This window comes from Hemiscyllium ocellatum, chromosome 1, assembly GCF_020745735.1.
Source record: "Hemiscyllium ocellatum isolate sHemOce1 chromosome 1, sHemOce1.pat.X.cur, whole genome shotgun sequence".
Classification (NCBI taxonomy): Eukaryota; Metazoa; Chordata; class Chondrichthyes; order Orectolobiformes; family Hemiscylliidae; genus Hemiscyllium; species Hemiscyllium ocellatum.
In genome coordinates, this window is record NC_083401.1 from 87,793,228 (window position 1) to 87,808,779 (window position 15,552).

The window sequence follows — 15,552 nt, forward strand, 5'->3', positions numbered from 1 at the left end:
ATTGGCTGGGGAAGGCTTTAAGAGAACCTTGGGGAGGAGACACCCTCCAATCACAGGGTTGGTTTACCAGACAGGTCACTATTGGAAAGAAAGATAAATGCAGAAGACACTGAAAATACCCCACATCTATGAAGAGTTAATGGATTGAACTTTCTCATCAGTATAAAGACCCATTGCTAGGACAGAAGAGGAACCATGGGCAGAGTTTACTGGAGGTTAAGAAACTAAAGGTGGGAGCGGCATTTGGTTGAGGATGAAGGACCATCTTTCAGTACAGCAAATTCAAACAGAGGTGGCCAATGTTGAGGCTGTAGGACGTGTAGAGAGGAAGGTGCACTCTTTATTGGTGACATAAACAGGTGTCCCTAATGCCAAGAAAATGTCAGTGGCAATGGGAAATGGTCCTTAATTGGGCAATCATTTGGCACGATTGACATCCAAGTGTACAGTCACTGATGCTACCAATGTTGCCACCGCCAGTAATGTACTGGGATGATGAGAAGGCATAAAACTCCCCACCTCCCTCCCTGCCTACCTTCTTGGGCTTGGTCAATTTCAATTCAATGTTTCAGCACTGCAATTCTTCATCCTGCAAAATTAACTGTATTTCTTTTGCCATAGCAACTGCTTGACCTCTGTGTATTTCCAATTTATATTTCAGATTTATATTCATTTATAATTCAGATTTCCACATGCCATTTACCTGAACCTGGAGTGGTTTGAGGTGTTGAGGTAAGGTGGATAAGTCCAGCCGATATTATTCCCTTTACAACGCAGCTCAATAGGTTGCCCTGAGGTGAGGATTAATGTCTCTGCTGGTTTCTGGAAGTGGCCTTTATCTAAAACCTGCGTCATGATGAAGGTCGGCTTTAAGTCTTTGTCTAGGAACACCCTCTCCTTTCTCGGTTTTCGACTTTTTAGTTTAAATTTCTTATGTATTGCTCTGATTTTATTCTGTCCAACTGCTTTTTGTTTATTTTTTTCATTCCGTTGTGTGATCCTTTTCTCCTTCCTTTGACAATCCCCTAATAAGAAAATATTAAGCATTTTCATAAAGAAGACAAAACAATAAAATCTTACTGAAATTGTTACACAAGCAATATACAGCTTCAGAAATGAATGAAGACCATTGAATGCTTCAGTAATATTTAATCGCAAAATTGCAAAACACTGAGGTTCAGAGAGATTTGAGTATCCTCATACATGAATAACGAAAACCTAGTATACAGATACAAGTGATTAGCAACACAAATAAAATGTGGTTGTTTCTTGAAGGGAATGGAATATAAAGTTAGGAATCTTTTGCTGCAGTGGTATGTTGACGAGACATAGGTTTGGTCTCCTTATTTAAGAAAAGATATGAATGCATTAGAAGCAGTTTAGAGAAGTTTCATTCAACTGATATCTGGAATTGGGAGTTATCTAATGAGGAAAGGTGGACAGGCTGGGTGTTTAAAAGAATGAATAAGTGATAGTATTGAAACATAACACATTGAAGGGACTTGAGAGGGTGAATACTAAAAGGATGTTTCCTGTTTTAAATGAATGACCATGAATTAGGGGGTGCAATTTAAAATTAAGAGTTCTCCCATTTAAGGCAGCGATGAGAAAATTTTCTCTCAGAGGGTCAAGAATCTTTCGAAATTTCTTCCCCAGAGAGCACTGAGGGCAGGGTAATTTAAAGCAAAGATAGAAGGATTCTTGATAAGCAAGGGGGCGGAAGGTTATTGGAGCTCGATAGAATTCAGAGTAGGTATAGCAGAATTGAAGGGCTCAATGCCCTACTTCTGCTTCTAATTGTGTAAACTGTGAAGAGAACAGTGCAGAAAACTTCGTGGGAGGGTGGAAAGGTGGCAGATGAAGTTCTATGTGGAGAAGTGTGAGGATGATTAATTTCGTTGGAAGAACATGAAGAGACAGTATAAAGGGTTCTATTCTAAAGGGGTTACAGGGTAAAGTGACCTGAGTGTGTATATGCTTTTAAAGGTAGCAGGGCAGAATAATACAGTACCTTGGCCTTAGTTAATTGGAAGAGAAAGGGCAAGAGTAGGAGGTTATGCTGAACTTACCCATGTACAGCAGCGGTTCAGGAAGGTAGCTCATTGCTACCCTTTTCAAGAGCAACAAAGGATGGGTGATAAAAGCTGGCCAAGCCAGCAACACTCATGTTCTGTGATTAAAATTTTAAAATGAACTTAAATAAGTTAGACCTCAGCTGGAGAATTCTGTGCAGTTCTGGGCACTGCAAGTTAGGAAGGATATGAATGCAGAAAGGGCTGAAGAGCTCTATAAGAATGGCTTCAGAGATGAGAAACTTCAGTTAGTAATGGTGTGTTGAAGATATTGGGACTTCATTCTTTGGAGGGGAGAAGGCTAAGAGGAGATTTGATAGAATTTTTCAAAATCATGAGCAGGCTGCACAAAGTAAAGACAGATTTTTTTTCCCCTTTTGTTCAAAGGTAAAGAACGAGAAAGCGTAGGTTCAAAATGATTTGCAAATGAAGCAAATATGAAGTGCAAAGAAACAAGTAATTAGAATCTGGAATGCACTGCCTGGAAGTGGGGTGGAGGCAGATTCAATCAAGGCATGTAAGAAGGCATCGTATAATTATTTAAATAAAAACAATGTGTACCATTTGCGTAGACCCCTTCTGCACACTCACAAATGTACTCACACCCTTCCCAAAGTTTAGAGCTCAGAACTGTATACAATACTCCAGCTGAGGTCTAATGTGTATCTTACTTAAGTTCATCATAACCTCCTGCTCATGTACTCTCTGCTCTTATTTATAAAGCATAGAATTATACCCTTCATTTATATTAGCTCTCCACGTTCTTTTGTATCAAAGTACCAAAGTACATCACATTTCCAAAACCAGAGGTCACACTTCAAGGGGTAGGTAATTTAGGACTAAGATGAGATTATTCACAAAGGGAGCGGTGTGCCTGTGGAATTTTCTGCTACAGAAAAGCAGTTGAGATCAAATCATTGAATGTTTTCAAGAATGAGTTAAACATAGTTCTTAGGGCTGAATAGATCAAAGTGTATGAGCAGAAAGTGGGAACAGGGTACAGGCTTATATGACCAACCACATCATATTGAAAAACAGAGCAGGCTCTCAGCACTGAATAGCCTATTTCTGTTCCCATTTTTTACATTTCTATGTTTCTATTTCATATTTCTCTGACACAAACTTCAACTGCCACCTATGTGCCCTCCATCGACATCTCAATGTCCTTACAAACTTCTATGCTGTCCTTCTTAAAGTTTACAGTGCTCCCACTTTCAATATCCTTACTACATATTTGAAACAATTCCAAGTACAGACGAGATTTGGAGACGCCAGTGTTGGACAGAGGACAAAGTTAAAAATCACACAACACCAGGTTATAGTCCAACAGGTTCAATTGGAAGCACTAGCTTTCAGAGCACTGCTCCTTCATCAGGTGGTTGTGGAGGACACAATTGTAAAACACAGAATTCATAGCAAAAGTTTACAGTGTGATGTAACTGAAATTATACATTGAAAAAAGTTACATTCTCAGGTTAACTTTAACAATTCATTATCAGCCAAGGTAAGTGGAGGCCCAGACTCTGGATTCATTTAAGAAAGAGTTGGATAGAGCTCTCAAAGATAGTGGAATCAAGGGTTATGCAGATAAGGCAGGGAGCGGATACTGATTAGGAATGATCAGCTATGATCATATTGAATGGCGGTGCAGGCTCGAAGGGCTGAATGGCCTACTCCTGCACCTATTGTCTATTGTCTATTGTAATATGATGAAGGTATGCTGCTGTCTGTGTCATAATGTTTAGATTGATTCAAATCTAAAAGATTAGTTAACAGAGTCTTACCATGGATTCATGCAGTTGTTGAAAAAAGTACAATGTAACTCTGCAAGTACAAATTCACTCCACAAATGCATATGTGTATGTGTGCATGTGGGAGTGTGTGTGTCTATAGGAGGGTCTGTGTGTGTGTGTGGCTGGGGTGGGGGATTATGAGTGTCTATGAGAGAGAGTGTATATGTTTGTGTGAATGTAAAGGGGTCTAAGTCTGTGAGAGGGTGCATATTTGAGTGTGAGAGTGTGTGCGTGTGTGTATGGCTGGGGTGGGGATTATGAGTGTCTATGAGAGAGAGTGTAAATGTTCGTGTGAATGTTAAGGGGTCTAAGTCTGTGAGAAGATGCATGTGGGAGTGTGGGAGTGTGTGTGTTTGTAGGAGTGTATGTGAGTGTCTATGTGCGTGTCTGTGTATAGGAATGTCTGTGTTTGTGTGTGTGTGTGTATAGTGCAATGGGCACCGCACAACAATCAACAGGGAGGAGTGTTCCCTCCCAGTTGGAGAACACTTCAGCGGTCCAGGACATTCGATCTCAGACCTTTGGGTGACCATCCTCCAAGGTGGACTTCAGGACAAGCAGTAACGAAATGTGGCCGAGCAGAGGCTGATTGCTAAGTTCGGTACCCATAGAGAGGGCCTCAACCGGGACCCTGGGTTTATGTCACACTACAGGTGACCACCATTGCACTATACACACACACACACACAGGCACTCCTACACACAGACATGCCCACAGATATTCACACACACTGACACAGGCACACTATCACAGACCTAGACTCCTTTACACTCACACACACACACACACATATACACTGTCTCTCACAGACACTCACAACCCCTCAACCCAGACACATACACACACACACAAGCCCACATGCGCACATACACACATGCGCTTGTGGGGTGAATTTGTACTTGCAGAGTTACATTGTACTTTGCTCAAAAACTGCATGAATCCATGTAAGACTCTGTTAACTCATGTTTTAGATTAGAATCTGTCTAAAAATTATGCACAGACAACAGCACACAGGGGGCTAACACCTTCAACACATTATCTTGGCTGATAATAAATTGTTAAAGTTAACCTGAGAATGTAACTTTTAAAAAAACTTTGTGATTAACATATGAAAGAAGTTAAACCAACATGTCCATTCTAACAGATGAGAGACTTAACAAACAAGTGAGATATTTTTCAATGTATAATTTCAGTGTATCACACTGTAAACTTTTGTTATAAATTCTGTGCCTTACAATTGTGTCCTCCACAACCACCTGATGAAGGAGCGGTGCACCCAAAGCTAGTGCTTCCAAGTACAGACAAGGAGGGCTAACAGGTTCATGTAAGATATTTTCAGTCTGGTTTAACACCAGTTGGAGACCGTCGTCCTTAAACATCATGCAGGCTGAAGTTTAAAAGTTTCTCTTTGGAAGGACTTCTCCCGGAGGTTCAGCCACAACCTGATTCTCTATTTACACTTCAGTACAGCGTCATTATGCTGTGATACAGAAACCACTGCTTTGGCAGCAAAGTTGCACCGCGACCTCACGTTTTGCTCTCCTCAGTTTCTAACATCTGAAGTTCCCGCAACGGAATTCCCTGGCAATTAGTTTTGAGGTATCTATCCTTTGCACACATGTAAATCCAGATGTGCGGCTGTGCCATACATCAGGACAACACCTCCCCCCCTCCTCTCTCTGTCTCTGTGACCCTCAGAGATGAATTGGGCGCCCACACCATTCTACCTGGCACTACACATATGCGAAAAACAACGTTCAAACGCATTTGGATAATGCTCATTGATTAGTATTTTGATGTCAGAAGAAAATATTTAACATTTCAATCAGAAGTCCGGGGGGGTGGGGGGGAACAGACGAGAGAACCTAAAGTCAAAGTGAAACACGTCGACACCTTTTCGCCTCTGAAACAGCGACGGTGTCACTTACCCATCTGTAAAAGTAATTCGCAGAAAAATACAAACAGCAAAACGACATAAAACTTCATTTTACAACGTTTCTCAGACGCGAATAGTCTGTTAGGAAAGGATATTGTACGGATGTTTATTTCTCTCGGAATGGTTAACTTTCCGGTAAGAGGCTAGCAGGCTACCTCCGGAGAGTTTAGCTGTTTGGTCTGGAAATGGTTGGGATTTTTCAATACGTGTTGAATTACAAATCAAATTAATCGGAATAAGATGTTTTTCAAGTCGAGTGAAAGATTTTCTATTCTGCAAGAAGGCTGACCCCTATGGGAAACACAATGCTATAGCTAAATGAGACTGCAGCGTTAACTAACTATAGCTGTAACATTCACAATTATCTACAATATACAGTACGGTACAGTAGATATCAATGCAACATGCAAATGCTAGAATTGTAAGACAGAGTGACCATCAATACATACCTCTGATATCCAGTTTTTCTTTAATTACAAGCAGGAATATGGAGTTTAAGATGATCAAATCAGTCATGATCTCATTGAATGGCAGAATAGACTCAATGGGCTGAATGGCTTATTTCTGCTCCAATGCCTTATGATCATAATACCTTGTAATATGCAACTGCTATAATCGCAATAATATACTGGCACTATTATCTGTGATATGGTCACTGGGTCAAAGTCACAGAACTTCCCTAACTGCACTCAGGACTCACTGTTACCACATGATCAATAGCAGTACAAGAATGAAGCCCACCACCACAATCTGAAAGGTAACAAAGGATGAGCAATAAATGTGAACTTTGGCAATGACATTTACATCTGAAACAAAATGGCTCCCATAGCTATGATAACCACCTGAGACTACATTGTGGTGATAAGAGTGGAAGAATATATTGCCTTTTTAAATATAGCTGCAGGACACATCAAATGCCAATAAGCATTTATACCTCAGTCAAAGTTTGGCGTTTTTTCAGATAACAGAAATGATCAAAAATAATATAAAGATTGTAACTCATAATTGCACTTGGAACCTGAAAAACCAATAAAACCAGAGGTTAATAATATGAAAGGCCATTTGTTTCACAGTTTTTGCTGGAGTTATCCAAATCCAAACTCAATGCTTCATTTCCAACATAGTCTTGTACTGGTTTCCTGAATCAAATATTGATCTAATTTCCCATTTCATCCATTCCACACTGAGCCTGAAGGTAGAGAAATCAGATTGAGCATGGGCTAGAGAACAATGCAAGTTGGAACAATCCTCATCTTTCACTAAGACACTTCATAGCTTTCCAAAATTAGCAGTGAGTTCAACAATTTCAGATCAGAACCAAAGCTCTCACTTTGGACAGTAGCTATGCTCGTTTTATAAATCAGAGAACAAAGAATGATGTCATTCAGCCTATCATGTCAGTGCTTATTCTCTGATACAAATAGTGAGTTAGTCCCACACACTAACTGTTCTTCTCTAATTCTGCACATCTTTTCTACAGATAAATATCAAATTTCATTTTATAAGCCACATTTGAATCTGCCTCCATCACACTCTCAGGTAGAGCATTCCAGATCCTAACCACTCTCTAAAAAAGTTTTTATTTTCATGCATTGGAGTGGACATTGCTAGCTAGGTCAACATTTATGGACCATCCCTATTTGTCCTGGTAAAGATTGTGGTGAAATTACTTAGATTAGATTAGATGAGATTCCCTTGAATCACTGCAAACATTCAGTGTAGGAACACTTAGAGTGCTGCTAGGAAGTTCCAGGATTTTCACCCAGTGACTCTAGAACCTTTACCATTTAGAATACTCCACCTCTATCAAATCTCCTCCCTGAGGAGATCACTCCCAGGTTCAATAGACTTTCTCTATCTGGAGAGAGTACAGGCAAAAGCAATAAGTTCAGAGAAACTTGTATGTATGGGACAATTCAAGGAAGAACAATAGGCCATTTAGCAAGTCCAAACGGGGCAATTCAGCTGAAGGCCTACATAGAGGAAGTGGAAGAGGGAACATAAGAAAGCAATTAGAACGAAAGGGGGGCATGGAAAAGGACTTGTGAACAGTATTAGAAAGAATCCTAATATTGTTTATAAATACATTAAAGGGAAAAAGTTAAAAAGTTAACCATGGAAAGAATAGGGCCTGTTAGGTACCAAGGGAGCAACCTGTAAGTGAAGCTGCAGGGTATTGGAAGGGTGTTGAATGAATGCTTCTCATTGGTCTTCATTCTGGGAAAGGAGGACATAAGTACAGATATCACAGCTCCCTGAAGTTAGCAGAGCAAATGAATAGGATAGGTAAAAACAAGGACTGCAGATGCTGGAAACCAGAGTCTAGATTAGAGTTCCTGCTCCTTGGATGCTGCCTGACCAGCTGTGCTTTTCCAGCACCACTCTAATCTAGTCATGAATAGGATAGTTAAGAAAGCATGTGGGACACTTATATTCATCGGTCGTAACCTAGAGTATAAGAACAAGGAAATAATATTGGAGTTGGACAAAGCATTGGTCAGGCCACAACTGGAATACTGTGTGCAGTTCTGGTTGCTATAAGAAGGATATAATACCACTAGGGGGGATATTGAGGAGGTTGATAAGGATGTTGTCTAGTTGGAGAAATTGAGCTGTAAGTAGAGATTAGATAGACTTGATTGTCTTCTTTAGAGCAGAGAAGACTTGGGGGGGGGGACCTGACTGAGGTGTATAAGATTATGAAGGGCATGGACAAGATGAATAGAGAACAGCTGTTTTCCTTGGTTAAGAGGTTAATCACGAAAATACATGGTTTTAGGATAAGAGGCAGGAGATTCAGATGAGATTTGGGAAAAAAGAATTTCACTCAGCAATTGGTGGGAATCTGGAATGTATTGCCTGGCAAGGTAGTGGAGGCCAGAAACTTTACAATCTTTAAAGCCCTTTCTGTGCTGTATGAATGATGAATCTATCCATGAGTTCAATTATATTATTTATAATTTGTCCTCATTCTTCATGGTGATATGTATCACTTGACACTTCTCTGATTTAAATTTCCTCTGTCTCCTTCCCATCAGCCAGGAAAAGTCAGATTGCAAAAGATAATTTAGGAAATAAACTGGGAGAAGATACATCTCGCATTGACATAATGACAGGATGGTATTATTTAGAAACAAGAGAGGCTACGAATTTAGCACAAGGGACTGAGAGAGAGATTGCCATCTAATGTAACAAAAATGTCTACAATACCCAAATTGTAACTGTTTACTTTGCAAATGAAACTCGTTTTCTTACAGGTTAGCTTGCAACACATAGTCTATCTGGTTATTAATAATTTCAGATTGATTAACATTAAAAGTGTTTAAAAAGTTAGTGTGAGCCTGATCCTGTTTTGTTTGACGCCCTACATTAATAGCTAATCTGTCTGAATGTAAATCTGCAGATGTGGCAGCAGTGAATAATTTAAAATGAAGATTGCTGAGATTGGCGCCTCAGACATGAGCTGAGAAAAATCAATGTCAGAAGTGGGATTCGAACCCACGCCTCCAGTCGGAGACCAGAACACCCGCCCCGCAAGTGGGAAGGACTGAATCCTTGAGTCTGGCGCCTTAGACCACTCGGCCATCCTGACATCTAGCAACAGCGGCGTCAGCGAGACTCAAATCCCTGAACATCAAGCAGGGTTTCTGGGTGATAGCAGCGTTGCAATTGCTTTTAGCGTTTGATGCAGGCCAGCATTTTTATTTTTATTTGTCTCAGGAACATCTCACTCGGCCAGTCGTTCCTAATCATGTGCAGTCTATTTGACTTGGCTGCATGAGCTCCTCCATTTTCGTATCCTCAGTGAGGGCGGAGCGGGGGACGGCCATGTTGAGGGCGGTACTTACCCAGCGTAGCTCAGGGAACCGCCATCTTGGGTGTGGAGGCGCATGCTCAGTACCAGCCATAAGTGCACCGAAAGAAGGTGCTGGTGTGTTTTGAAAATATCCTGTTTTGTTAAAATTGTCAGAGATCGCCGCTTCTCTTTGGTCGACATTTTATAAATTATATGTTACGTGAATGTACGCACTTCAGTTGAAGCAGTTGCTAAAGTTTAAAAAGTACGAGTGAATCAATTAAAGCAAACTGCCCCTAGACACTGGAAATGGGAACTGAGATACAGTCTGGAAATACAGGATAAGCAGCATCTGTGGAGAGAGGAGCAGAGTTTTTATTTATTCAGTCGTGGGACGTGAGATTGATAGTTGGATCAGCATTTATTGCCCATCCCTAGTTTCCCTTGAGAAGTTGGTGGTGAGGTGCCTTCTTGAACTTCTGCAGTCCATGTGCACTAGGTTGACCCACTGTGCTGTTAGGGAGGGAGTTCCCAGATATTGACCCAGTGACAGTGAAGGAACGGTGATATATCTCCAAATCAGCGTCCTGAGTGGCTTGGAGGGGAACTTGTAGGTGGTGGAGTTTGTTTTCATCAACATGTTAAGAGATTTTGACAAGTTTTTGACCAGTATGACCAGCACATTCATTTCCCAGTGTACCGAGCTTTTACACAGCCTTTTCCCTCTGAGTTGGAGAAGTGCACAAGGGAAGATCTCTGATCTGCAGGATACTGGAAATCTGAACAAAAAGAATAATTTGCTCATGGAGCATCTGTGGAGGGAAACAATTAATGTTTCAATTTGATGGCCATTCTCCTGGCTCCCAGGTGGAAATTTAGAGGTAACAGAGGTAAATTACCCAATGCTGAGGAAAGTGTAGTAAATAAGAAGTAACATTTAGAAATGAATTCATTGTTTGTACTGTACTTTATAGAACTGTAATGTTTCAAACTATTCGAAATGAATTAGATCGGTATATGTCATTTTGAGGTTTTACATGGTTTTCCTTATGGCCAGTGAAGTAAAGCTGCTTCCCTCTGGTTCTCAGCATATTGGATAGACACAATTTCCCTTCCTTTAAACCGTGTTGACTGCCTGATTACTTGATGCAACTAATGCAAGTGCCTTTAAATAGTCCTAGCCAAAACCTCAGTGTTATGGGTGTGTAGGAAATAGAACCAACTCACTTCAATAATTTCAGTCGGAGACAAGATCTGAAGCAACAGTATCGTTTATTATACACTTGCAAGCGTGGTGCCTAAAATAGACATGCAGAGTTTTTAGCAAGTACATATCTTATATAGGATTCGTTTCTCCTTCCCTCCTCCCACTACTCTAAACCCTGTGCCCATTACTGTTGTTTATCTCTTGCCTTATCCGGCCTTGTGCATAACAAAGTACAAGTTTTACTTGGCCATTTCACCACAACCTGCTGTGCTCCATTGTTAGGTGTATCCTCCTTCACTACCATCTGTTTCCCTTACTTGTAACATTTCCTCCCATTCATCATCCATATTGAGTCTTATGACCTTTTCATTGTGGTTTGTTTTTGTTTTTGCAGAAGTGGGAAGCAGATGCTTATAACTACTGTTTGTGCAAGCATATCTGGCTTAACCTACATCCTCACAGCACCTTATCTATTTGTCTGTAACATCTACCATTGTTTTCAGGCACATTTCATTCTTGTATGCACATTTTAGCTAATACAAAAACAATTATATATTTCCTTCACATAGTTTTTATTCTCGTTGACTCAGCTCTTGGTTGAAACAATTATACACTGGTGTAAGTTAATTTACCTTGCATACGTAATTATGATTGCAGAAGTAACACTACCTATATCCCACAGGTGGAGGGGAGAAAAAATTAGGGATGCTGTTCAATAGCATCAGTCTTCAGGATTTGATGGAGGTCTTCTTTTGGGTTCCCATTCTCTGTTGTTCTCCTCCATGGAATTCCTGCAAAGGAAAATCTAATAAAGTTGGTAAATGACATATACTGGCCTGACTCATCTTGTATATTTGAAAATGAGGGTCCAGTGTGACCGGTACATTCATTACTACTCAGTGTACTGAGGTTTTAAGCTAGCTTTTCCTTCTGAATGGCTAACTTGGGTATTCTAAAATACTGCTCACTCAGGTCACTGATGGTTGAATCAAACAGAGCTGTAAAAAGCTGTCATAAAGAGAATCAGTCAATTTTGAGGAAAGCCACCTCTCCCCAGCACAGCCTGAGGAATAGAGTGCAGCACACATCCTCTTCACAGTTTAGAGTTCTTCCACGTTTAGTGTCATCTGCAAATTTTGAAACTGTTCCCTGCACACCAAGATCCAGATCATTAATATATGTTAGGAAAGGCAAGGGTCCTCAGCAAACCTAACTCTCAACCTCCCTGTAGCCTGAAAAATACCCATTGACCATTACTTTTTGTTTCCTATCATTCAACTAATTTTGCATCTGCATTGCTACTGTTTTTTTCCATATCAATAGAGATAACTTCCTCATCTGTATGTTGTATGGAACTGTATTAAACACTTTTTCGAAATCCATGTTTAACACATCAGCAGTGTTAACCCTCATAAAGCCTTTCTGTAACCTCTTCAAAAAACTTCACCAAATTAATTAAACATGATTTTCCCTTTAGAAATCATGCTACTCTTCTGAAACACCTCACATTTTTCTATCTTGACCACTATTCTATTCCCATTAATTGTTTCTAGAAGTTTCCCCACAGCCAAAGTCAAAGTAGCTGTCTGTAATTGCTGTGATAATCCTTATAACTTTTCTTAACCAAGGATATAAAGAAGTCCTATTTGCAGATCTCCAGTCCTGTACAACTAGAATCAAATTATTTCTACATTTTGAAATTTGCTGTTTATAGGGAGAGACTGAATAGGCTGTTGCTATTTCCCTGGAGTGTCAGAGACTGAGGGTTGATCTTGTAGAGGTTTATAAAATCATGGGCATGGAAAGAGTGAATAGCCAAGGACTTTTCCTGGGAGTGGGGGAGGGGGGGTCCAAAGCTAGAGGGCATTGGTTTAAAGTGAGAGGAGAAAGATTTAAAAGGGATCTAAGGGGCAACGTTTTAGTGCAGAGAGTGGTGTTTAAAATAAGCTGCCAGAGAAAGTGGTGGAGGCTGGTGTAGTAACAAAATTTAAAAGACATCTGGATGGGTATATGAATAGGAAGAGTTTAGAGGGATATGGGCAAATAGAACATAGAACAATACAGCGCAGAACAGGCCCTTCGGCCCTCGATGTTGCGCTGACCTGTGAACTATTCTCAGCTCATCCCCCTACACTATCCCAAAAACATCCATGTGCTTATCTAAAGATTGTTTAAATCTCCCTCATGTGGCTGAATTGACTACATTAGCAGGTAGGGCATTCCACGCCCTTACCACTGTCTGCGTAAAGATCTAGGACTAGATTAATTTAGGATATCTGGACAGCCTGGATGACTTGGTCCGAAGGGTCTGTTTCTGTTCTGTGCGAGTCTATGACTCTCAATCTGCCCTCCATCTCTCTCTCTGACAGTGGTCGAAAGTACACTCCCAACAATGCGATTTTTTTTTTTGTTTTGAAGTTCTACCCAAATGGCCTTAATTGACACCATCCCTCCTTAATGCAATACAGGTTTCCCCTCCTATCTGCAGGTGATACATTCCAAGACCTACTTCGCATGCCCAAAACTGCAGACAGTAGTGAACCCTATTATTTAAATGGGAAATTTACCTCCCTGGCAAACCCCTAGAATTATTTCTGGAATGTTCCACGTAATATTTTCGGGCTGCAGTAAACTGTGGATAATTGAAACCACAGAAACCGAATCCGCATATACCAGGGTTCTACTGTACTTAGGAATATAAGATGAGAAGTAGGCCATTTAGCCCCTTGCTACTGTTCTGTGGCCTAACTCCATATGTCTGCCTTGGACCCATATCCCTTAATAGCTTTACTTAATTAGAATTTATCCATCTCAGACTTAAATTTAACAATTGAATTAGCATCCACCAACAAGTGCTTTCTAACATCTTTCCTGAATCACCTGGCCCTAATTCTTAGACTATGCCCGGGTTCTAGAATCGTCAACCAGTGGAAATAATTTTATCTTTATCAACCCTGACTTGCCTTATCAATATCTTGAAGACCTGAAGTCCCGATATCATCTTTGTAAACGTATGTTGGAAACCTATCTCTCCAGGGCTAAAACATCCATCCTAAGGTGTGATGCCCAGATCTAATTAAGGTTTGAACATATGCATCCCTATACTCTAGCCATTTGGATATTCCATTAGCTTTTATTGCCTATTCTTTGCACCTGTTTGTAGCACTTTATAGAGCTAAGCACCTGAACCCCCAGATCTTCCAGCCTCGTCTGCTTTCTTTTCTATTTCTTTTTTTTCTCTCTACTCTCATGTTTCTTTTCTCTTTTATTTTACTTACCTCTTGGTGAAGAGCTCAGTCACAGCAACAGCATCAGTGGCAATGAGTAGGCCCAGTAGTGCACTCCATGGTGGCAGCATAGGTGAGTTTGGGTTCCTGATGGCTTCTTCATAGTCGACACGGTCCTAGTGCTGACTTATGGCTGCTGCTACGGAGGTGAATTTGGGTGCCTGGCAGCATCTGCGCCCAGCACTGATCATTGAGGAGGCAGCAGAGGCGAGTTTGGGCCCAAAGCCCACTCATGGTGAAAGTGGAGTCGGGTTTGGGCCGTATGGTACCTGGCAGCATCAGTGATATCTGCATTCATGAGGTCTGACGAGGTCCAGCAAGGCCTCAGAGTGGCGAGAGGGTTGGTGAAAGCAAGATGGTGCCAAAGAGTGGCGACACTTGTTCCATCACCAGAGGCGTGACGAAGGGGTCTCGTGCCTGGTTACCAGGCCCATGATGGAACACTTAACACAAAGGGCCAGAAAGTTGGACACTTTCTTTATTTCTTCATTTTATTGCCTTTATATTCTATGTTTTTGTTTCTTTTTCTGTGTTTTCAGATGGTGCTTGAGAGTGGTGACACTGTACAACATTTTTCACTATATTTTGTAACAGGATACATGTGGCAATAAATAAATCAAATTTGTGTGATTTGACATTTGACTGTTATGATATTATCCAACATTTATATGTGTATTCTAGTTGCTCTTGGGGGAAGGTGATGATGAGTTGCCTTCTTCAATTACTGCAGATCATTTGGTATAGATGAACCAACAATACTGTTTGGGTGAGAATTCCAAGATTTTGATCCAGCTGCATTGGAGAAACAACTGTATATTGTCAAGACAGGATTATGTGTGGCTTTGAGGGAAACTTGTAGGCAGTAGTATTTCCAATAATCTGCTGCCCATATTTTTCTAGACAGTAGTGTCTAAAGGTCAGGTGGCACTGGTAGTAATTCAGAGTTTGCAATCTTTGAGATCTTGCTTTTTAATCTTCCACATAGCTCCTTAAAGTTTTGAAGGACTTCATGGGAGTGCATGACCTCTGACTTTTCTCCCCCTCCCCTCCAGAATACCTTTCAACCATTCAGTCTCATCTTTTAACCTGGCCCCAGGGCGCCAGTACATCATCCTAGTGTGTACTCCTCATTCTTGAGTCTCCTACCACTATAGTTCTTCCTAGTTCTATTCATCACACTCCTGACTTTTGCCTTGTAGTTGGTAGACGGGGTTTGGGGAATCAGGAGGTGAATTATTGACTGAAGTATTCCTAGCCTTTGACATGCTTTTATTGCTGTAGTATTGACATCTTTAGTCAGTTTCTGATCAATGGTAACCCCAGGATGTTAGATTAGATTCCCTACAGTTTGGAAACAGGCCCATCGGCCAAGCAAGGCCACACTGACCCCCTGAACAGTAACTCACCCAGACCCATCCCCCTACCCTATATTTATTCTTAACTAATGCACCTAACACTAT

General features: G+C 40.8%; 1 protein-coding gene and 1 non-coding gene across 2 annotated transcripts in view; both read right to left on the reverse strand.

The window, feature by feature from the left end:
- The window catches only part of pdgfrl (platelet-derived growth factor receptor-like), a 31,660-nt gene extending 25,630 nt beyond the window's left edge, over positions 1 to 6,030 (reverse strand). The window contains exons 1-2 of the mRNA XM_060830529.1: positions 5,795 to 6,030; positions 704 to 1,025 (exon numbers count right to left, since the gene is read on the reverse strand). Coding sequence (XP_060686512.1) covers positions 704 to 1,025; positions 5,795 to 5,852 — 380 coding nt within the window. The 5' untranslated portion in view covers positions 5,853 to 6,030. The remainder of the gene's footprint in view (positions 1 to 703; positions 1,026 to 5,794) is intronic.
- Positions 6,031 to 9,279: 3,249 nt separating this feature from the next.
- Positions 9,280 to 9,394, reverse strand: trnal-caa (transfer RNA leucine (anticodon CAA)). Its single transcript has 2 exons — positions 9,357 to 9,394; positions 9,280 to 9,325 (listed from the first exon to the last, which is right to left on the reverse strand). It is a non-coding gene; the product is annotated as a tRNA-Leu (tRNA).
- Between the last annotated feature and the right edge of the window lie 6,158 nt (positions 9,395 to 15,552).